The 24,764-nt window shown below is 40.8% G+C and overlaps 2 protein-coding genes across 3 annotated transcripts; both read left to right on the top strand.

Moving 5' to 3' along the window:
- Nucleotides 1–10,898: 10,898 nt before the first annotated feature.
- Nucleotides 10,899–13,455, top strand: LOC127342632 (uncharacterized). The gene is made up of 7 exons (XM_051368619.2): nt 10,899–11,053; nt 11,172–11,233; nt 11,355–11,438; nt 11,823–11,877; nt 12,363–12,498; nt 12,649–12,699; nt 12,791–13,455. The coding sequence occupies exons 1-7, from the start codon at nt 10,969–10,971 to the stop codon at nt 12,888–12,890; spliced, it is 573 nt and encodes a 190-aa protein (XP_051224579.1). The 5' UTR covers nt 10,899–10,968; the 3' UTR covers nt 12,891–13,455.
- A 418-nt stretch (nt 13,456–13,873) lies between these two features.
- Nucleotides 13,874–19,107, top strand: LOC127342631 (pentatricopeptide repeat-containing protein At1g10910, chloroplastic). 2 transcript variants are annotated; one of them, XR_007876780.2, is made up of 12 exons: nt 13,874–14,184; nt 14,371–14,455; nt 14,578–14,841; nt 14,950–15,252; nt 16,164–16,268; nt 16,390–16,489; nt 16,723–17,042; nt 17,257–17,433; nt 17,515–17,643; nt 17,943–18,357; nt 18,438–18,636; nt 18,717–19,107. XR_007876780.2 is itself a non-coding variant. In XM_051368618.2 (10 exons), exons 1-10 carry the CDS (start codon nt 13,970–13,972, stop codon nt 18,177–18,179), a joined length of 1,935 nt encoding a protein of 644 aa, XP_051224578.1. In that variant the 5' UTR covers nt 13,874–13,969; the 3' UTR covers nt 18,180–18,425. The 2 variants fall into 2 exon arrangements, 1 of the variants encoding a protein (XP_051224578.1); XM_051368618.2 differs by lacking the exons at nt 18,438–18,636; nt 18,717–19,107 and having other exon boundaries at nt 17,943–18,425.
- Nucleotides 19,108–24,764: the final 5,657 nt, after the last annotated feature.

The following is a 24,764-nucleotide window of genomic DNA, read 5'->3' as shown; positions in this document are numbered from 1 at the left end:
TTGATATTTAATATTACCTTCCTTCATATCAATAATAGCACCAACAGTTCGAAGAAAAGGTCTTCCCAATATAATGGGACAAGATGCATTGCATTCAATATCCAACACAACAAAATCAACGGGGACAAGGTTATTGTTAACCGTAATGTGAACATTATCAATCCTCCCCAAAGGTTTCTTTGTAGAATTATCAGCAAGATTAACATCCAAATAACAATTTTTCAATGGTGGCAAGTCAAGCATATCATAGATTTTCCTAGGCATAACGGAAATACTTGCACCAATATCACATAAAGCATTACAATCAAAATCATTGACCTTCATCTTAATGATGGGCTCCCAACCATCTTCTAACTTCCTAGGAATAGAAGTTTCACGATTTAGTTTCTCTTCTCTAGCTTTTATGAGAGCATTTGTAATATGTTTCGTAAAGGCCAAATTTATAGCACTAGTATTAAGACTTTTAGCAAGTTTTTGTAAGAACTTTATAACTTCAGAGATGTGACAATCATCAAAATCTAAACCATTATGATCTAAAGCAATGAGATCGTTGTCCCCAATATGTGAAAAAAATTCAGCAGTTTTATCACAAGCAGTTTCAGCAGTTTTAACAGTTTCAGGCAGTTTTGCAAGCTTTGCATTAGGAGTAGAAACATTGCCAACACCAATTATTTACCATTGATAGTAGGAGGTGTAGCAACATGTGAATCATTAGCATTACTAGTGGTGGTAATAGTCCAAACTTTAGCTACATTATCTTTAGCATCTTCTTCTTTTTCCCACCTAGCACGCAATTCGGCCATCAATCTAATATTCTCATTAATTCGAATTGGATGGTGTTTGCTGTAGCAAATGACTTAATATCTTTATCTTCATTAGGCATAACTTTCAATTTTAAAAGATCAACATCAGCAGCAAGACTATCAACTTTAGAAGCAAGAATATCAATTTTGCCAAGCTTTTCTTCAACAGATTTGTTAAAAGCGGTTTGTGTACTAATAAATTCTTTAAGCATGGCTTCAAGACCAGAGGGTACATTTCTATTATTGTTGTAAGAATTCCCATAAGAATTACCATAACCGTTACCATTATTAGAAGGATATGGCCTATAGTTGTTACTAGAATTATTCCGATAGGCATTGTTGTTGAAATTATTATTTTTAATGAAGTTCACATCAACATGTTCTTATTGGGCAACCAATGAAGCTAAAAAAAACATTATTAGGATCAAAATTTGTCCTACCATTCACAAGCATAGACATAATAGCATCAATCTTATCAGTCAAGGAGGAGGTTTCTTCAACAGAATTTACCTTCTTACCTTGTGGAGCTCTTTCCGTGTGCCACTCAGAGTAATTAATCATCATATTATCAAGAAGCTTTGTTGCGGCGCCTAGAGTGATGGACATAAAAGTACCTCCAGTAGCTGAATCCAATAGGTTCCACGAAGAAAAATTCAATCCTGCATAAAAGGTTTGGATGATCATCCAAGTAGTCAGCCCATGGGTTGGGCAATTTTTAACCAAAGATTTCATTCTTTCCCATGCTTGGGCAACATGCTCATTATCCAATTGCTTAAAATTCATTATGCTACTTCTCAAAGATATAATTTTAGCAGGAGGATAATATCTACCAATGAAAGCATCCTTACATTTAGTCCATGAATCAATACTATTCTTAGGCAAAGATAGCAACCAATCTTTAGCTCTTCCTCTTAATGAGAAAGGAAACAATTTTAATTTTATAATGTCACCATCTACATCTTTATACTTTTGCATTTCACATAGTTCAACAAAATTATTAAGATGGGCAGCAGCATCATCAGAACTAACACCAGAAAATTGCTCTCTCATAACAAGATTTAGTAAAGCAGGTTTAATTTCAAATAATTCTGCTGTAGTAGCAGGTGGAGCAATAGGTGTGCATAAGAAATCATTATTATTTGTGTTTGTGAAGTCACACAACTTAGTATTTTTAGGGGTACCCATTTTAGCAATAGTAAATAAAGCAAACTAGATAAAGTAAAAGCAAGTAACTAATTTTTTTTTGTGTTTTTAATATGGAGAACGCAAACAAGATAGTAAATAAAGTAATGCAAGTAACTAATTTTTTTTGTATTTTGATATAATGCAGCAAACAAAGAAGTAAATAAAATAAAGCAAGACAAAAACAAATTAAAGAGATTGGAAGTGGAGACTCCCCTTGCAGCGTGTCTTGATCTCCCCGGCAACGGCGCCAGAAATTTAGCTTGGCACGCGTACAGCACGCGACCGTTGGGAACCCCAAGTGGAAGGTGTGATGCGTACAGCAGTAAGTTTCCCTCAGTAGGAAACCAAGGTTTATCGAACCAGTAGGAGTCAAGAAGCACGTTGAAGGTTGATGGTGGCGGAGTGTAGTGTGGCGCAACACTAGGGATTCCGGCGCCAACGTGGAACCTGCACAACACAACCAAAATACTTTGCCCCAACGTGACAGTGAGGTTGTCAATCTCACCGGCTTGCTGTAACAAAGGATTAGATGTATAGTGTGGATGATGATGTTTGCAGAGAACAGTAAGAACAAGTATTGCAGTAGATTGTATTCGATGTAAAGATGGACCGGGGTCCACAGTTCACTAGTGGTGTCTCTCCATAAGATAAATAGCATGTTGGGTGAACAAATTACAGTTGGGAAATTGACAAATAAAGATGGCATGACAATGCATATACATATTATGATGAGTAGTGTGAGATTTAATTGGGCATTACGACAAAGTACATAGACCGCTATCCAACATGCATCTATGCCTAAAAAGTCCACCTCCGGGTTAGCATCCGCACCCCTTCCAGTATTAAGTTGCAAACAATAGACAATTGCATTAAGTATGGTGCGTAATGTAATCAACACAAATATCCTTAGACAAAGCATTGATGTTTTATCCCTAGTGGCAACAGCACATCCACAACCTTAGAACTTTCTGTCACTGTCCCAGATTTAATGGAGGCATGAACCCACTATCGAGCATAAATACTCCCTCTTGGAGTTACAAGTAACGACTTGGCCAGAGCCTCTACTAATAACGGAGAGCATGCAAGATCATAAACAACACATAGATGATAGATTGATAATCAACATAACATAGTATTCCATATTCATCGGATCCCAACAAACGCAACATGTAGCATTACAAATAGATGATCTTGATCATGTTAGGCGGCTCACAAGATCGAACAATGATAGCACATGAGGAGAAGACAACCATCTAGCTACTGCCATGGACCCATAGTCCAGGGGTGAACTACTCACACATCACTCCGGAGGCGATCATGGCGATGAAGAGTCCTCCGGGAGATGATTCCCCTCTCCGGCAGGGTGCCGGAGGCGATCTCCTGAATCCCCCGAGATGGGATTGGCGGCGGCGGCGTCTCTGGAAGGTTTTCCGTATCGTGGCTCTCTGTACTGGGGTTTTCTCGACGAAGGCTATATGTAGGCGGAAGGGTAGGTTTAGGGGCGTCACGAGGGCCCCACACGCCAGGGCCGCGCGGCCAAGGCCTGGGCCGCGCCGCCCTGTTGTGTCGGCGCCTCGTCGCCCCACTTCATTTCCCTTTCGGTCTTCTGGAAGCTTCGTGGAAAAATAAGACCCTGGGCGTTGATTTCGTCCAATTCCGAGAATATTTCCTTTGTAGGATTTCTGAAACCAAAAACAGCAGAAAACAACAACTGGCTCTTCAGCATCTTGTCAATAGGTTAGTGCCGGAAAATGCATAAATATGACATAAAGTATGTATAAAACATGTGAGTATCATCAATAAAGTAGCATGGAACATAAGAAATTATAGATACGTTTGAGACGTATCAAGCTTGTTTACTCCGGCTTGAGGTGTGCTTTTGCAGCCCTACACAATGAATGGTGTTTGTTATCTAACATGAGAGTGTTTGAGAGTAGCATTTATTTATTCAATTATGTGATCATTGTTGAGAGTGTCCACTAGTGAAAGTATGATCCCTAGGCCTTGTTTCTAAGCATTGAAACACCGTTTCCAACAATTCTGCTACATGTTCGCTTGCTGCCATTTTTATTTCAGATTGCAATTACTACTTATAATCATCCATACTACTTGTATTTCACTATCTCTTCGCCGAACTAGTGCACCTATACATCTGACAAGTGTATTAGGTGTGTTGGGGACACAAGAGGCTTCTTGTATCTTAATTGCAGGGTTGCTTGAGAGGGATATCTTTGACCTCTACCTTCCTGAGTTCGATAAACCTTGGGTGATTCACTTAAGGGAAACTTGCTGCTGTTATACAAACCTCTGCTCTTGGATGCCCAACACTGTCTACAGGAATAGAAGCGTGCGTAGACATCAAGCTATTTTCTGGCGCCGTTGCCGGGGAGGTAAGGTAAAAGGTATTCACATCCTCCGACTACTAAGCTATTTCCTAGCACTGTTGCCGGTGTGTGAGTGCTCGAAGCTATTTCCTATAGATTCTGCAATTATATCTTTTTGTTTCTTGTTTTTATTTTTCACTAGTTAGGCATAATGGAAAACAACAAAAAATTTAGTGAGCTTTTTAATCTTTTTCCTGAGTTAAGACATGAATTGTTTGATGCGAAAATTAAAAAACCTATGGAACCTTATTTGCATGCTAGTAGCAATGCTATTAGTATGAACGCAATTACTGCTAATGCTATGGAAAAGTCTAAGCTTGGGGAAGCTAGTTTTTATGATCTTTTTAGCTTCCCAGCTTTAGGGGAGAAAATTTGCTCTGATAATACTTTATCTCCATATGCGATAACTCTAATGATGCTTGTGATATTTTAAATCCACCTACTGAAAGTATTCCTTTCAAGATACCTATGAAAATTGTTGAACTTGCTATGAACAATTGCTATTTTGGAGATGGGACTGTCCATCCTAGTGATCATTTACTCTTTATACATGAATTATCCGAGTTGTTTGAGAGTGCAGGTATTTCAAAGGACCAAGTTAAGAGGAAGCTATTCTCTATATCTCTGAAGGGCAGAGCTGCGGAATGGTATAAGATGCTAAAGAATGGTCGATCTATTGGTTGGGAGGAAATTGTACCTCTCTTTTATTCTAAATTTTATCCTCCTCATGAAGTGCATGTTGATAGGAATTACATTTATAACTTTTATCCTCGTGTTGGAGAGAGTATTTCTCAAGCATGGGGGAGATTGAAGTCACTAATGCTCAAATGTCCCATTCATGAGCTCCCCCGTAATGTTATTATTAATAATTTTTATGCAAGACTTTCAGGACACCACAAGGACTATCTAGATGCCTGTTTGGAGGGATCTTTCACAAGCAAGGAGGTTGAAGCTAGATGGGATCTTCTTGGAAGAATTCAAAGCAATACTGAAGATTGGGAGAACAACAAAGGTAAAGAATCAGGTATAAACTACGAGTATGATTGCATTAAGTCTTTCGCTCAAACTGCTGATTTTCAAGAGCTTAGTGCTAAATATGGTCTTGATCCTCAAATTATGATCGATTGCTATAGAGCCTTTGCTTCTCATATTAATGTTCCTAAAGAAAATTGGTACATGTATCATGAACCTTTTAAAGACACTTGCATGGAAAATGAAATTGTTGTTAATAATTGCAATAAACATGCCCAAACTTCTGAAAATACTATTTCTTATAAGCATGTTAATTTTTGTGGAATGCATAGACCTTGTGGAATTAATCAAATCGAAGATGGATATTGTATCCATCATAGGAATGAAAAAAACTAGAAAGTGGTCTAGGGATCTAGATGATCTTGGTGAAAAAGTTTGTGACCTCCATCCGTTTATTTGTGAATTTTGCTATGAAGTGGGTCATTTTAATATTCAATGTTCTGGTCATGATGATAGTATTTCAAATTTAATGAGTACTTCAAGTCTATATTGTGATAACATGATCACTCCTAATCAGCATGATGAACTTACTTTATTTTTGGGGTGTGAAGAGTTATCAAGAAAAATTTCTTTGTTAGATATGAGTGATCTTGATATGAATAGTGTGTTGCATGGATGTTATCTCTATTGTGTCAATAATTGCCATGCCAACACCTACATACAAGGTGTTATAAAGGATGGGACTTTACCAAAATATGACATGACTAATATGTGTTTTGTTCTTATTAATGAAAGAGAGGTATCCTCCCAAGTTTCTTCTATTGTTTCTAATAACAAACCAGGTTATGTGGAGAAGCTTCCTTTCAAGCCTCTTCCTCCTAAAGGGGAAAAGAAGAAGAAGAAGAAGAAGAAGGGAACGAAGAAGAAGAAGAAGAAGAAGAAGAAGAAGAAGAAGAAGAAAAGGGGGAATAAAAAGAAAGAGGTAACGGCATATCCCCGCGTGTATGAGATAACGATAGGTAACCGTAAGTATGTTGCTCCTAATGATTATTATGATAACGAATCTGAGTACAATGATCTTCATATGCCCTTTACCTATATTAGTGATCATGATTTGGAAGAGCACACTACTTTTGATACTGAAAATCTTTTTGGTACCGATTATGAAAGTAATGATGTTAGCACTATCCATGTTCCCTCAAATGATGATATTATATCTTCGGGCTTAGATAATCGTTATAGACATGGCTATGACACAGGTTATAATTATCCTAATGAAACTTGTCATAGTTATGATGGGATTGCCAAAAACCATTCCCTTAGTATGCAACTTGTTTACCATGTTCAAATTCTTGATAATGATCCTGCTCCAATTACTATTAATGAGAAGAGTTTTTCTTATGCCAAAAATAATGATACATTTATGCATATGAACCATGATATTTTTAGTCCCCCAAGCATGGAGGAGAAAATTTACTTTGACGATACTTTGCTTCCTATATATGATGATTATGGTGATGAGAATAATAATGATAGCTATTTTATTGAATTTGCTCCCACTACAATTAATAGTAATGACTATGCTTATGTGGAGAGTTATAATTTTATGCATGTAGATCATGATAAGAATGTTTCATGTGATAGTTATATTGTTGAGTTTGTTCATGATGCTACTGAAAATCTTGATGAGAGAGGACAATATGGTTGTAGGGATTTTCATGTTACTAAAACACCTCTCTTTTTGCTGAAAATCTTGAAGTTGCGCTTGTCTTGTTTTCCTATGCCTATTGCATTATGCTTACATGACTTGTTTATTTACAAGATTCCTTTTCATAGGAAGTGGGTTAGACTTAAAAGCGTTTCTTATTTGCTTTTGATGCTCTCTTTTGCTTCAACTCTTGTTACTTGCGAGAGCGTCATTAAAATTACTGAGCCCATCTTAATGGCTATAAAGAAATCACTTCTTGGGAGATAACCCATGTTTTTATTTTGCTACTGTTTTGTTGTGTCTTGGAAGTTGTTAGTACTGTAGCAACCTCTCCTTATCATGTTTATTTTGTTTTTGTGCCAAGTAAAGTTTTTGATAGAAAGTTGATACTAGATTTAGATTTCTGCGCAGGAACAAATTTTTAGCTGTCACGAATTTGAGTTGTTCTCTCTGTAGAAAAATCTAAAAATCTTGACAAAATTCATGAGTAATCCTCAGATATGTATGAAACTTTCATTCAACTGGAGATTTTCCATCTGAGCATGTTAAGTGCCTCGAAAAAATTCTTCTTTACGGACTGTTCTGTTTTGACAGATTCTGCCTTTTATTTCGCATTGCCTCTTTTACTTTGTTTGAGTGGGTTTCTTTGCTCCATTAAATTTCAGTAACCTTGGGTAATGTCCAGAAGTGTTGGGAATGATTGTGTCCTTGCTGAACATGTGAATTTTTGATTATGCACTAACCCTCTAATGAGATTGTTTTGAGTCTGGTGTGGAGGAAGTTTTCAAGGATCAAGAGAGGAGGATGATATAATATGATCAAGAAGAGTGAAAAGTCTAAGCTTGGGGATGCCCCCGTGGTTCATCCCTGCATATTTCAAGAAGACTCAAGTGTCTAAGCTTGGGGATGCCCAAGACATCCCCTTCTTCATCAATAACTTATCAGGTCACCTCTAGTGAAACTATATTTTAATTCCGTCACATCTTATGTGCTTTACTTGAGCGTATGTGTGCTTTTATTTTCGTTTTGTTATCTTAGTTCTCTGAATAAATTGGATCCTATCTATCTTGTTTGGAGAGAGACACGCTCCACTTTTTCATTTGAATACTCCTATTCTTCACTTATATTTGTTGAGTATTCAGTTTTCGCACTGTGTAGCTTCTAGCTCTTGGTTTTCATGTATCTCTTGTTCAGAGCTAGTAGTTATTTTATAGAAAGTACTCTCTTACTTCACTTATATTTGTTTTGAGAGTTTCTTGCTATTTGGTTGGAAACAGAAAATGCTTCATGTGGTAGTTGGTATATTGTCTTGAATAATTTGATACTTGGCAATTGTTTTGAGCTCTCAAGTAGATCATGTTTAAGCTCTTGCATCATGTAGTTTAAACCTATTAGTGGAGAACTACCGTAGAGTTGAAATTTGGTTTGCATGATTGGTCTCTCTAAGGTCTAGATATTTTCTGGTAAAAGTGTTTGAGCAACAAGGAAGACAGTGTAGAGTCTTATAATGCTTGCAATATGTTCTTATGTAAGTTTTGTTGTACCGGTTCATACTTGTGTTTGCTTCAAACAACCTTGCTAGCCAAAGCCTTGTACTGAGAGGGAATACTTCTCGTGCATCCAAAACCTTGAGCCAAAACCTATGCCATTTGTGTCCACCATAACTACCTACTATATGGTATTTTTTCTGCCATTCCAAGTAAATACTTCATGTGCTACCTTTAAACAATTCAAAAGTTATTATCTCTTATTTGTGTCAATGTTTTATAGCTCATGAGGAAGTATGTGGTATTTTATTTTTCAATCTTGTTGGGCAGACTTTCACCAATGGACTAGTGGCTTCATCCGCTTATCCAATAATTTTGCAAAAAGAGCTGGCAACGGGGTTCCCAGGCCCAATTAATTAACTTTCATTAATAATTCTCTTCACATGTTTTGCCCCGATTCATCAGTAAGCAACTTAATTTTGCAAATAGACACTCCTCCATGGTATGTGCAATGTTGGAAGGCACCCGAGGATTCAGATAGCCATGGCTTGTGAAAGAAAAAGGTTGGGAGGAGTGTCATCTCTAAATAAAACTAAAGTACATGTGTAAACAAAAGAGAAGAGGGATGATCTACCTTGCTAGTAGAGATAACGTCCTTCATGGGAGCTGCTCTTTGAAAGTCTGTTTGACGAAGGGGTTAGAGTACCCACTACCATTCGTTGACAACAACAAACACCTCTCAAAACTTTACTTTTATGCTCTCTATATGATTTCAAAACTTGAAAAGCTCTAGCACATGATTTAATCCCTGCTTCCCTCTGCGAAGGGCATTTCTTTTACTTTATGTTGAGTCAGTTTACCTACTTCTTTCTATCTTAGAAGCAAACACTTGTGTCAACTGTGTGCATTGATTCTTACATGCTTGCTTATTGCACTCATCATATTACTTTGTGTTGACAATTATCCATGAGATATACATGTTGAAAGTTGAAAGCAATTGCTGAAACTTAAATCTTCCTTTGTGTTGCTTCAAAACCTTCTATTAAGAATCTATTGCTTTATGAGTTAACTCTTATGCAATACTTTTTATGCTTGTCTTGAAAGTACTATTCATGAAAAGTCTTTGCTATATGATTCAGTTGTTTAGTCATTATCTATTTGTTAGTAAACTATAGACTATTGCTTTGAGTCACTTCATTCATCTCATATGCTTTACATGGTATTGATCAAGATTATGTTGGTAACATGTCACTTCAGAAATTATTCTTTTTATTTTTACCTACTCGAGGGCGAGTAGGAACTAAGCTTGGGGATGCTTGATACGTCTCCAACGTATTTATAATTTCTGATGTTCCATGCTTATATTATACCAATTGCTACATGTTTTATATACACTTTATATCATTTTTATCATTTTTCGGGACTAACCTATTAACAAGTTGCCGAAGTGCCAGTTCCTGTTTTCTGCTGTTTTTGGTTTCAGAAATTCTACACAGGAAATATTCTCGGAATTGGACCCCACGAAGACAGAAGTCGATATTTTGCCGAGACGGACCCAGAGAGCCAGAGAAGGGCCAGAGGGGGCCAAGGGGCTCCCACACCATAGGGGGGCGCGGCCCACCCCTAGCCGCGCCGCCATGTGGGGTGGGCCCCTCGGGACTCCTCCGAGGCCGCCCTTCCGCCTATATACTCTCCCAGATGCGAAAACCCTAGGACGATCGGTCTTCCTCCACGAAAAGTTACGTAGCCGCCGCCATCGCAAAGCCAAGTTCGGGGGACAGAAGTCTCTGTTCCGGCACGCCGCCGAGACGGGGAAGTGCCCCTAGAATCCATCTCCATCGACTCCATCGCCATCTTCATCGCCGTTGCTGTCTCCCATGATGAGGAGGGAGTAGTTCTCCCCCGAGGCTGAGGGCTCTACCGGTAGCTATGTGGTTCATCTATCTCTCCCATGGTGTGATCTTTATATGATCATGAGCTTTGTAATCTAGTTGAATATGTAGATGTTGCTCTTGTCTATTATGCACTCTAGAGGTTACTTTAATATGAACTCCGGAGTTACTCTCCACGGTGTGATGGTGACAGTGTGCGCATCGTGTGTGTTTCCTTTATGAAGTTGTGGAGCTTGTTTACTCCGGCTTGAGGTGTGCTTTTGCAGTCCTACACAATGAATGGTGTTTGTTATCCAACAAAAGAGTATTTGGGAGTAGCATAAAGACTATCTAAATTTCGAAATATGAGTGCTAATCTCCAAAAAAACAGGTTAATCCACGCTGCAGTCACCCAAAACACTTGGAATAAAACACGCTGATCCAAGCCTACCGAACGAGGCCTCACGTGTAAGTGTGGGACCGAAACGATTCGACAAAGTTCACATTTCCAAAACTGAAAGCGTGTCCCCCCGTACTCTACCGATTTCAGGTCAGAGGATGACGACGACGGCGACGAGGAGATGGTGGAAGCGGCGCGACGGCAGCGACGACGCCGACGACCTCGTCCCCATGGACACCCAAGGTACGTGCTGTGTACGCATCTCGTTTCCCCTCACCCTTCTGTGCTCGGGTTTCAGCCACCGCCGATTCACTGAGCCCCCTTTCGTTGTTGCTTGGCTGTCGTTTTGATCTGCACGCAGAGCAGGAGGAGCTGGTCCGGTCGCTGGAGCAGAAGCAGGCGCACCACAGCCGCCGTTGGAGGGTGCGTGCCACCGCCAATTCCCGATCCATTCGGCTTAGGGTTTGGAAGTCCTGCGATGGGGGACGGTTCGATTAAGTTCGATTTGGTGCTCACCCTCGATCGTCATTTCTTGCCTGTGCAGCGCGTCTTTGCGGGGTTCCTCCTCGGCTACGCCGCCTTCCTCGTCTACTCCAGCTTCCACCATGCCTGGTCTCCCTGGGAACTGGTTTGTTGCTTGTAGCCGCCCTTTTGATTCTTAATTAATTCATGGTATTTTCTGTTTATCATTGATTGCATCCATTGTCCGATGCCATTTCAATTTCTCTAGAGTTTGGCATTGACATTGGGATGTGCGCATTGAAAACCAGTTTTCGGTGGATTAGTGCCCATAGCTGATAGTCGAGTTTTGCCCATTGAAGTAGCAGAGTTTTCTTATCAAGACATGTAAGAGCTGTGTAATTTTCTTATAGATTCCGAAACATTCACTAGTACAACTTAAGTGCTTCACCATCATAATCTCCCCAATAGTGGTTACATGTATCATTGAATTGAATTTAATGATAATATCTTCATTTCCTAGTTATCTGACTCATTGCTTACAAATGAACAGCGATACCATGCTTACTTTATGGAAGATTTGCCTTCACCGATGGTCATATTTTCAGGTAACGGGGTTACTGAATATTTACAGTTGGTAACGTAAACAAGTCACTGTTGCAAGACATAGTTGTACATACAAAATTTGCAACAGCTTACATAGTTTGCATGTTACTTGTATATAACTTTTAAACTCTAAACTGTCAAGTTCGTTCTTGTTTAAGGTGCTAACATTTATGGCACATTTGTGGAAGCTTTCTGGATCATATGTCCTACAGTATATTAGTTTCCTGCATCAGCAGGGGCTTCCCTGGTCATTGCCACCAATATAATTAACTCTCAGATACTTTCTTACCTTTTTGATTGAGGTTTTAATAAGGTGATTTTGAGAAATGACGACAACATGAGAGATGTATGTCAGCGTGCCTTTACAATCATCATTATCATTCCTGTATTCCTGTAGCTTGTAGGCTTCCTTCTCATTTTATTCCCAAACATCTGGAATTTTAACATCTATTCATTAATTCATATTTGATCATGATGAATATTGCAGATTGGATAGCTGCCCTTGGATGCTTATTAGCAGTTAAGGGGCTACTACAAGAATCGAATTCTTCCAAGAGGTGGATGTGGTATTCATTGTATGTCGGCATGGCAGTTTCCATCTTCTGGACATACTACCTCTTGAAGTATGTAATCCTACAAACAACTCCTCTATCCTTGTCATGTCAAAATGTTGCATATCTGGCTAGTGCTACTCTAGCCTTGACCGATACCGACCAGCAACATGTAGGGCTTGTTATTCAGTTATTAAGATTGTTGTTTCTTGTGCGCTGCAGGTTACCAAGGATCCGATGGGATGTTGTGTGGCTCCCGCTTGGCCCTTTGATGTATGATTACTTTCTCTTCCTTTGATCTTCTTTTCCGTGGAGAATTGATGTATACTAACATTGTTGTCTTTTACATGTCTTTGTTTGGCAGTGCTTCTGTGTTGAGCCTCTACGTGGACCATACACTTGTGAAGTCAATGCAAGATATCAGCACATTGAGGAGCTATATGTACAACTTCAAGTCCCTGTAACTTTGAGCACATGTCTGTCTAGATCTTGCACTTAGTTGTACATCGGATAGGTTGAATCCTATCGGTTTTTGCCGTCTTCTCTGTTCTTGCCTTGTGTCATTGTCAAGGCAAAATTCTAAATAGTCTAGTTGCGTCAGCCTAGCAGAGTCTTGGCTCTGGTGGTTAGGTCCCTTGTGGTGGAACCAGCCCACCCAGGTTCAAGTCCTAGACTTGACATGGGTGTTTGCATTTACCTGGATTTATTCCAGAATTTAACCGGCGCTATGCTTTCAGTGGTAGGTGACGTGCCCGTCAACAGCGAGGCGCCAGTGGTGACTTCGTCAACCTCAAGATATGCCGGCTCAGTCCCTCGGAGGTGCTCATAGGGGTAGGGTGTGCGTGCGTGCGTTCATAGGGGTGTTTGTACGTGCGTGTTTGTGAGCGTCTGCGTTGTACTGTTCTCAAAAAAAAAAAAAAAAAGAGTCTTTCACGTACTTACGAATTATCAGGTCACCTCACTATACGGAATGCTGATACGAATCATGTACCTTTCGGTTATGTTGTTACCCAGCTTACTTTTCATCGATGCTCTTTGCGTGGAAGGGCATTGATATTTTCTTTCTCTTTATGGATTGTGCCATAGTTCTGTACTGTATTCATGTATGCTGGTAATGATGGATATCAGTTTCAAAATCAGCGTGATCAAGAAGACACTGGGTAGGATAACGCATTCACCTCTTAACCCTCAATGTCATTTTAGAGAATGCAAAAAATACAAGTCGTAGAATGGGTCATCTCTTATTGTCATCCAAGGAATTAATGAGAATTAATTATTTTTTCGTGTGAAATTGGTACTTTCTCTTAGAACTAAAAGATAATCCCTTAGCTAAGCATGACGGCAGCGTTCGGAAATCAGAATTGTATTTCACTGGAACCATGGAACTGCTAGGCCTAAAGTATTCACGAGAGGAATAGAGCCCATTCAGAAATTCAGACGATATTGCTGTGAACATATCCCCACCCGTTTAAAAAAAAAACATATCCCCACCCAATTCGCCGGCGAACGACCCTCCGCTCGGACGAGTTGGAACTCCGGCGGGATGGAAGCCGCGTCCCTGCCGCTCGCCGCCTCCCGCTTCCTCTCCCCGCCGGCGACTGCTCCATTCTGGTCCCGGCCGAGGAGCCTTCCCTTCGTCCGTGCCGCCCCCAAGGCGCTGGAAGCACGTGACGCCCCCAAAACCCTGCCGACATCCCGCCGGCGCAGCGCTGTGGCAGAGGTCAAGGCTGCCACCGACCCCGTCGCCGCCCTCGCAAGGTACTTATGCCCGCAGGCATATTGCTCTTGATTAACTCCTTTACGAGCATCCTTTTATGTCGTTGTAGCTAACCCCCACTGTAACTTCAGCTGCTGCAGCCTGTGGGATTATCCCCACTTGCGTACTATGCGCAATATACATGTGCTAATCAGAAACCAAGTTAAACCCTGCAAATTGATCTGCAGGTTAGAGAATGTGCTGAAGACACAGGATTGCAACATAATCTTGCGTCACTATGGAGAAATCAGACGATGGGATATGCTTTCCAAGGTAGTTACAGCAATGGCTGTCATGGACAGTTAGGGCATGGTCGGGTGGTGGGTCAATTGATGGGGGTGGCTGTGGAGAATTTTCCAGTACCAATATACATGAGTTGCTGAATGTTGTTTCAGGTTTTCGGGTGGATGCAGAAGCATGACATGCTCAACATCGCGTCTTATAGTAGCTATTTCAAGTACCTGGGTTTGAGCCGTAACGCTGCCAAAGTGCTACAAGTTTACAGTGCCATCCAGGATAAGTCAACCAGAGTCCACGTCTCGGTTTGTAATTCAGTTCTTGGGTGCTTGGTGAAGAATGGCAGGTCTGACAGCACCTTCAAGCTTTATGATGAGATGATACGAGAAGGTCTATCACCTGATCTGTTCACCTACAGTACTGTACGGGACTTTGAACCCCACCTTCCATATTAGCTTTTGTTATGGGCTTTATGCAACATCATTTCCCTTGAATGAATATGTTTTGCTTTTTGTTTGTCCAACCTCCAGCTGCTTTCAGGGTGCATTAAGCTGAAGCAGGGCTACACTAAGGCAATGGAGCTGATCAATGAGTTGAATTCCCGTGGTCTTCAGATGGATAGCGTAATATATGGCACCCTCTTGGCAATATGCGCATCTCATAACTACTGCGAGGAGGCTGAGGTATACTTCCAGAAACTGAAGGATGAGGGCCATACTCCTAATCTGTTCCATTACAGTTCCCTGTTGAACGCATATTCAGAAAATTCTGATTATGAAAAAGCAGAGCTGTTGATGAAAGATCTGAGGTCCTCTGGTTTAACACCAAATAAGGTATACTTTCTCTGCTTGTTTTTTCTTTTTTTGAGGTCCTCTGATTTGCTCTCAGTTTAAATTTGTAAGTTTCCATCTCTTGAAGTGTTGAGTTCATTTCTCAGTAGACATGCACATCCCTATGATAAGTTAGAGAATTGTTGGCATGGATATTGGAAAAATGTCAGGGTGTAGCTTGCAGTGTGTTTTAGACTTCTAGTATGCAGCTTGGGCTTTCAAGCTGCACCATTTATGTTTCTATTTTAAGTTGTCCCGTTTAACTATATTTTGACTTCCATCATGTATTCATGTAGCATATCACTGAACAAATCTTGTACATGTGCTTGCAATCATATACTTGTGTGCTAGGCAGCAAGAAGCACGGAACCAACACATTGTTTGCAATACACATTCTTAAATTACTTGGAGGAAGTGCCTACTGCATACCATTTCTAGGTGCTGAAATGTTATTTGCTGCTTTCCACACGATCTGTTTAATGGGCTTCTTGTTGGATGGCCCGCGTTGAAGTGAGGGCACTAGTGATCCTGGATGCTTTATAATATAGCCTTTTCGCAATCAACTACAATTGTACAACTCAATCACACTCACAAAACTCTGTTATGTTGGACATCAACAGTCTGCAAAACGTAAATCTGACCACTAATTTATATTTATAGAACCCAATAGATTATAACAGTAAGAAAGTACAGAAGTACAGAAACAAGTTACACCATATCATCGATTTGGCTAAGCCTATGTCCAAAACGATAACTTTTTGTGAACTTGAGGAGTAACTACTGTATGATTCTTTGTTGAAATGATGTGCTCATGCAAGTGAACTTCTACACATTACGAAACTATCTTTGGATGTTCGACAAAATGCTGCTGCTAAGATTGTCAGTCTGACATCTCAATTAAATTACCTTTTCAGGTTATGCTCACCACTTTGTTGAAGGTATATTCGAAAGGTGGTCTCTTTGACAAGGCTAAGGAGTTACTAATTGAATTGGAAGCCTCAGGATTTGCACAGGATGAGGTAAAACATGTGGTCTCACACACAAAACTGTTCATGTCCCTCTTGTATGGTCCTATAAATTGACCAGAATTATGCTTTAGTGCATACAGTAATAATCCCTTAAACCTTATACTGCATACAGATGCCATACTGCATATTGATTGATGCCCTTGCCAAAGGAGGAAACATATGGGAAGCAAAGATGCTGTTTAATGATATGAAAGAGAAAGGTGTTAAATCTGGTACTACATCTAACCAGATACCTCTATTTCAGTTTCTCATTCTAAATGTAGTGAAGCAGTTTTTGAATCCTGATTAGCAAACCGTGTTGAGCTAGTTTGAAGCATTTTGATCTTAATTTATCTGCATCCTACTTAATTTGTCGCTCTGACTCTATTTTTTTCCATAGCGGAGTGTTATTACTATTTCTGTCATCTTCATTTTGTCTGATATGTTCATCTTCTTGTTTCTGCAGATGGCTATGCATTCAGTATCATGATTTCAGCATTACATCGAGCTGGTTATCGCGAAGAAGCAAAAAAACTTGCAAAAGAATTTGAGGATCAGAATGCAACATATGATCTTATTATGCTTAATACATCACTTCGTGCTTATTGCAACACGAATGATACGGAAAGTGTAATGAGAATGCTGAAGAAAATGGATGAATTAAACATATCACCTGATCATATTACATTTAATACCTTAATAAGGTACTTCTGCAAGGCAAAGGTCTATCACCTTGCATATAAGACGATTGAAGATATGCATACGAAGGGCCATCAGTTGAATGAGGTATTTTGGTTCTGGTAGCTAAGTTACATGCTGAATAAAGCCACACTTATAACTTTCTTGTTAGATACGGTTGATTAGAATTACAACAATATATTATGACATGTTCGCAGAATAGAGGCGAGCATCACATTTTTTTTTTTGCAGCATCCTTTCTATCACACTTTGTTGCAATTATCTTTATATGGTAACCAAATGTATTATACACCTTCTCCAGGAGCTTTGTTCTGAGGTAATGGTACAGCTAGGTAAAGCAGGTTTTCCTTCTGAAGCATTTTCTGTGTATAATATGATGAGATACAGTAAGAGAACAGTTTGCAAATCTCTTCATGAGAAGGTTTTAGGCATCTTAGTTCCAGCGGGACTTCTAAAGGATGCATATATAGTTATTAAGGTATTATGCTTTTGGCGTTCACTACTGGTATCTCTATTGTTTACTTTGTCCGTCTTCACTAAGAAAATGCCGATTTAACAGGACAATTCTGATCTGATATCTCCACGCTCTTTGGAGAATTTTGCTGGACAGTTCATGATCTCTGGCAACATAAATTTGATTAATGATGTTATGAAGGCACTAAACCATTCAGGATGGCGTATAAGCCAGGTACTAGTTTTGTGCTTGTACTTTTTAATTGTAGATTGAAGTTGAGCCCTGGATGGCTGGTCATTGAAAAACGTTTAACTCTTAGAGCACAATAAGACAGGGTGATGCTCATCACATGATAGAAGTTAACAAAAAAATATTTTTGCAACTTTGAAAATGCTTACAATCGATCAAATTTGCTTCATCAGTTTCCATTTCCCCGTAATCTACCATGGCAGTGGTAGTAGAACTTAATACTAATATATTTAGCGTGCCAACTTAGTATTAGTTTATGGTGAACATGATCATTTCACATGCAGGATATCTTTGGGAGAGCAATTCAGCGATACATCCAGAAGCCTGATAAGATACAGTTACTGTTTTGCCTTTTGGAGTGGATGACTGGTCAAGGCTATTCTGTGGACTCATCATCAAGGAACTTGCTTTTGAAAAATGCACAACTCTTTGGCCAGAAACAACTTATAGCAGAAATCCTTGCTAAGCAGCAAGCAGCTTCAAGGATCACAGGCCAAAGAACCCAAATGTTCATAGATTAAAGCAAGATCTTAATCATATCTAAAATGGATATCCATCCTATAATGATCTGGAGGTAGTTATAGACTTATAGTTGTTTGATGATCGGCAAAATAATGCTAACAAGGATCTGTCAAGTTAGAAGTTATTACACTCATGTTTCCAGGCTACAACCAAAACTTGTCAGAGATTCAGATTATGGTATGTGGTGTATGTCTGCAAATACTTTAATTGATCTATCATGTATGCAATGTCTGAGCTTGAGCCTATGTCCGTTTTAGTGAGGCTGTTCAGTTCAGCAAGATTGGCCCACTTGAGCTGCAACTGGGAGTGAAGCTGCCCGCCAGGGCTTCCCGTGATGTTAATATTTGTCCAAAACACATGTAAGCAAGTTCAAGCTACATTTTGTCAGCTTCATCAGATAAAGTTGCTCCAATTTGGTGGCTGTGCAATTGGTGCTATGGTTCATGCAGGAAACAGGTACATAGCTCTAAAAGCTGAACTGCAAAATTTGAACTGTTAATCTAGTGGCTGTACAATTGACGTTAGGGTTCTTGCAGGAAACAAAATACATAGCTCTCTGGCTACAAATTTGAACTTCTGTTTTCTGTACATGAATTTCTTGCGGAAGTATTGGAATATGGAAAGTCCAGTTTTCTGAGGCACTAGATGTAATACGGGTTAGTCGGTTCCAAAGAAGATCAGTGGGTTCTCAACTTGTGTTGCATTTGGCTCAAGGAATTCCCAGCCTCCCAGGGATACTATTACTGAAAAAGCCCACAAAATAGATTTAGTAAATAATGTGACAGAAGGCATGCCAAAAGAGAAATGCTGAATAAAATTCACATTGACCATCTATGATAAGAAACATTAAAACATGTGAAATTGTTCTCGTGGTTTTGTAACATGTGGTAACATGCATCAGTAAAATCACTTGTTTTTCTTCGGGGATACCTGTTTGCTTTGGATGTTTGACTTTACCCTACACATTAATAAATAATCCAGACTGTGAAGGAGGCATAGTAGTGTGTAACTGAGAATGATAGCTCGAAATTGATATCGTACGCTGAAGCAAAAGTAAGTTTGGAAGATACTTCGAATCATTTTTAGAGGATCAGTTGCCATGGCCATGTTAATATGTTATCGTAGGATTGTGATGCTAAACTAAGGCTCCTGATAAATATAAGAGTATATTTTTTTGTGTGTGTGGCTGCAGTAGATTCCTTTTTTTCTAGAGGGTTGCCTCAGTACACTACACTCTAGTTGTATCTAGGATTGTTTTCTGTGGAGAGGTTCAAACTGCCTTGTCATCTGTTTTGACGGAGCTTAATTGTGGGCGGAGGATACTCTGGATGTCAATTTGAGATGCGTCCATGGCACGCACTAATAAGCATCAACATACAAAAATGAAGCCCGAATTTGTCAACTTTTACGACTGAGACGGAATATATTTCTTGTTGACGAGTCACTTTCACTGAGATATTATATGATGGTTAGCTCACTGAAGGGTACTCTATGATTGAAGTACCCACTTTAAATTAACATGACTTTTGGTTTTCGAAAAATGGCATATCAGTTTGTGTCCCCGTACATCCTTGAACATAATTCTTTTGCATTTTTAGTTTTGTAAGCGTAACATAACTTTAGAATATTGTGACATGTATTTGCTTGTCCTCTCATTCATGTGATCTTCATATCTAGTAAGCGGTGGTCCTCTGCTTCCCTGCAAGTAGCACCAGCCAAACCAAGTTCATCGCACCCAGACAGGTTTTCAGTGTCGTCAGTCTATATATCTATTTCAGCAGTTAGTTAAGCTTGACAGGTAATTTCATAATCTACTGCAAGCTTGTTGTGTATCTCCATTTTTTCTGCCTTATCATTTACATTGCTCAAATATCATCTTGATTGTGTTGCGATGGTGGCAAACAAACCTGTGTCAGTACATAGATTCAAAAGCTATTAAGGAACTAATCGCATCGCCGCTCCTTTTGACATCTTATTTTGGCAGACATGCCATCATCTGCTTTTCTGATACTAGGAATAAATATTTTTAAATTAGCCAAGTTGTGACTGTGCCCATGATAAAATAAATAAAACAAAACATCCTTATCATAGTGAACAAATCACCAAAAAGAAGTAGAATACAGTATGGATGGTATGGAGTATGGAGTGCAAGGAAGAAGATTAGTAGTACAAGGGATATGAGACCAAGGCATCTACAAAGACTACAATCAAGAGGGTACTGGGGTCCATGACAGCTCGTCCACTTGTGATATTTCAGACAGCAGCTTCGATTCCCTTTACGTAACCACTGCGCACTGGTATCTTCTACTTCCTTAGTTTATCTTTTTCGTTCACTTGCTCATCTCTTCAATTATCTCACTGTCAATTGCTATCATAGCTCTATTTGCTGCTCAGTCTGCCGTCAAGTGGAGGATCTGACAAGCTATCCATGATTAGGACATGTACGGTGGTGTGCTTCCTGAATCTCTGGCTGATCTCTGTAGTGTGGTACCTGAATCTAACCCTGATCCCACCAATGGTGAGCAGCAGGCAACAGAGCACGCAAGTGATCCAGTTCCCCCGTTGAACTCTCTCTCGTGGACAGATAAGTGGGAACTAGAGACCCTTATGCATAGTTTGTGGTTTTTAGGATCTGCTTATTTCCTGAGCTGTTCTGGAGGAGAGTTGGAAAATTCTATTATCTGTTTGATTTTTAAGTCCTCTTATCCAGTGGCTGTCCTGTTGATACGTGTTACAAGCCTACACAATACAAAAGGTAATAGATATCTGCTAGAGATTTCACTAAAAAAACAAGTAGATTCACAAGCACTATGTTTCCAATATCAGCTCAACCTAAAGGCTAGTCATAGTGGGGAGTAACATCCATGTTACTACTCTATGTTACTACCTTCATTGTGGAGAGTAACATATGTGTGGTATCATGCAAACTAATATTTATTATGTTGTAGACTCATATTGCCTTGAAAAGTGTGATGTTACAGTAACATAGCTAGTTACCACCTCACTCTCTTTCATCATTTATTATCATGCCATGTCACCAAAATGTCTTGAAATGTGTGATGTTACTACCTATGTTACTTCCACTATGAGTAGTCTAACCGTTTTGTACTGATCTATTGTAAATTTGTAATGGCAAGCGGAGCCTTTAAAGATACCAACGGCATATTCAGCTAGACTCCTTGAGCTACGACAAGGATTTTCATCCCGGACAGAGAACTACGATAAGGATTTACATTGGCTCTCTACGAAACCAATTCCGCTTCCTTTTTTCGCCAGGAAGTGGACAGTTATTTGCTCTACCAGAGACAGCCATGAAAGATGAAACCACCCACTGAGGCTCGGGCGATTGTTGTATGTTACGCGTCTGCTACAATGGAACCAAAGCCCTCTCTGCACTTCATGATGCTTCTCCGATCTTTGAACTAGTCGTACCGAATCCATGTCTTCTAAAGAAAAACCTCGTGCCTTCTCATCGCAAAACGAAGAAAAAAACTCATTCCTTTTCATCTCAACTACAAATAGCCTCATCATTTTCATCGAAAAATAAACACACCTCGTGGCTCTGTGCAAGTTCCTATTTACGCCAGCGACAGTAGTGACCAGATAGACGAACTATTCCACTGGCTACGTTATCCGGCCGGAACAGAAACCAGAGGAAGAAAGAAACTCACTCATCAGTACTCCCGTGTCGCTGTCAGCGTCGTCAAAAAGCAAAGGGATCGCCGAGTGATGTCGCGGGTGACGTTTGGAGGGCTGGTCGAGATTGTTCAACTCATCCACTAGTAGCGCGGAAAAGGTTGAGAGGAATCTCAGACGTAGACCTGCAATCTTTTTTTTTTCCGAAACGGTTAGCCCGGCCTCTCGATGCATACAGCTCTTTAGTGCAAAAATCTCAAACTGCTAATGGATCACAAAGAGTCTTAACATGAATAAGGCACCTAAAGATGACTAAAAGCAAGCAACACTAGAGTATCATCATGTTAGGCGCCTCTCACACCGTTAGCTGCACCGGCAGTAGAAACCGTCTTCAAAAGATTGCACCCAATATCCGTGTTCTGTCGCCCATCCGTCGGCTGCAGAAAGAACCGCATAGGGATCCAATGCTTTCAAAGGGATAACCTGCATAAATGATGCCAACACGACTGTGTCCGGAAAATGTGCCATCCATCGTTAAGTGGAGCCCGCCTGGACTAGAACCTGGCCTCGCATGCCAACCGCTAGCCACACGGGCACAATTCATTCCTTCTCTCGTGCGGGTGCTATTGGAGTGCGGGCACATAATCGGCGCCCGGTGGCCGGCGTGGCAAGTGCATCTCTAGCTGCTCGACTTAAACACTACATTGTCTTCACGCGAATAGGAGGAGGATGACAAACTAACTCTGACCAGCTGCCCGCGAGGCCGCGACCAAAGTTAAGGGACGACTCATTCCTGACTCAAATTTAGGATGGGAACACATCGGTGCAGACATGTCATGGGACGGCTCATGCATCCTCTTGCATCCGCCATGGGCATGCAAGCCAGTTACTCAAGAAAATAGTTACAGAGATTTCCATTACATTTGGCAAAAATTAACCATCTTTACAAAGAGGGTTTAACTAAACTAAGACAACTGTATCTACTCGCCGTCACACGCTCTAATATGGTCAGGACTACTCGCAGTCGCGGCTAGAGAGGCCGACATCGTCGGGGGCCTAGCGGGAGCCCCACACCCCGCGCTCCCGCTGCGCCCGTCGGCGCTCCAAGGTGTCACAACGATGGTGGACCCTGGTCGGGGACATGAATTCTGCTCTATCGCGCTCATGGTGCCCCCACTCCCTCTACTCCTCTGCCTTACGGTGCTGTAGGTCTCCTCCATGCCGGCGTCCCAACGGGCTCTCTATACCATCAACGCCACCTCCATGTTGACGTCGTAACAAGCCATGTCCCTCTCCCTTGCCTCCTCCTCCTCCGCCATCGCCATTGCCGCCACCAACTCCTGGTTCCCCTAGTCCACCTCCATCTCACCTCCACCACCGCCTACAGCGTCGCACGTTGGGTTGCCGCCGATGAGACTTGGACGTCATACGTAGCCGCGACGTCCTGCCGCTCGGCAACCATGAGTTGGCGAGCAGGCGCCTCGTCGCGTTGGACAGTCTCGAACAACGCCAACAGAGCCCGCTACTCATCGCTGACATCTGACGTGTCACCATCGTCGTTGAGGCGTACATCATGGCGACAACCTCGGGCGGGGTACCATCCACCGCCTCGGCCATCTCCTAAGCGGTACGGGCAGTATCGCTGCTTGCGCTCGTCTTGCTCAGCGTACGCGATGATCTTCTGTGCCTCGAACACCTTGCTCATGGCTATCGCTGATGCATTGACGTCCTCTAGGTAGCGCTTGTGGGCCATCACAGTCAGGTGGATCCATGCCCTATTGCGTTCTTCCATGGGTGATTGCTAGGGTTTTTGCCGTCCACCCCAGTGGCACCATCCTTCTTATAGCCATGGCTAGGGCGGGAAACCGCTGCTCGTGGGAATAGAGAGGTCGCGCCTATGAGGACTACTCACACAGGATAAGATCAACAACCATAAAAATTATATTGTATATTGGAATTCTTGAATATATGAAGAGTAAATAGGCTTACAATGCTGCCAATCGTTATGGAGTCTACATTACAAAGTTTGTGAGAGGGGATCTGGTGATCGAGATGGTTGATGGCGATGATATCGATGGAGGTGGCAGCAGAGCTTCGATGGAGATGGAGATCTGACTTGTGGCGGCTAAATGGTGTTCTGCAGTGTTATTCTATGTGGCCTAGGGGTATTCAAAATAAATATTCCCTACGTTGTATGGTCATCTTGTTGGTCTTATGTTGATTTCCTTTAAAGCCTGGTTGACTTGGTGATGATTCCAACTTATGATTCTTCATTAACTGTCCTTGAATTCTTCCTTAAAGTGTCAATTTCCACATACAAATAAACAACCAAAGATATTTACACAACTATGCAATAATTAGTGATTAGTGGAAGGTCTAGAGAGACATTTCCATCATATCGATGAATAATATCTGGTCTAGGCAACAATAAAGCTGAGTGTTTCTAGCACTCATTGCAAAAATTGACTTTGGCCATAATTGCTATACACAACCCTACTACTTATCAAGTGTAGGTGTGTCCACCCCACTCCACATCTGTTCAGCCCTCCTTAATTCCCCCAACCAACGCTGCCACCGATTCCCCTTTTCCAACCGATCTTCTCTAGTACCTGCTGCACGCCTAGCTAGAGCCGCCCCGCCCTTTCTCCAAGGAGACGCGATGAGTGCATTTTTTAAGCATGTTTACCATATGTTTTTGCATGCGTAGTGATAGGATTCTAGTATTTTATGACGCTCGCGCGGCACCTTTTATGCTTATTTCCATATAGGATCGTAAATTATGAAGATATTGATGAACATATCATTTGGAGTTTTCATATTGGATATAAATATAATATTTTGAAGTGATAAAAGTCATCAAAATGATTTTTCATGCACCTAGTTACATCTCATTTGTCTCCTTGTTTACTCTTCTTTTCAGTTATTACTTTACACACAAAACAACTCCT

This window comes from Lolium perenne, chromosome 3 (assembly GCF_019359855.2).
Source record: "Lolium perenne isolate Kyuss_39 chromosome 3, Kyuss_2.0, whole genome shotgun sequence".
NCBI classification, from domain to species: Eukaryota; Viridiplantae; Streptophyta; class Magnoliopsida; order Poales; family Poaceae; genus Lolium; species Lolium perenne.
Note: the sequence above shows the minus strand (reverse complement) of the source record. Positions and strands in the feature narration are given on the sequence as shown.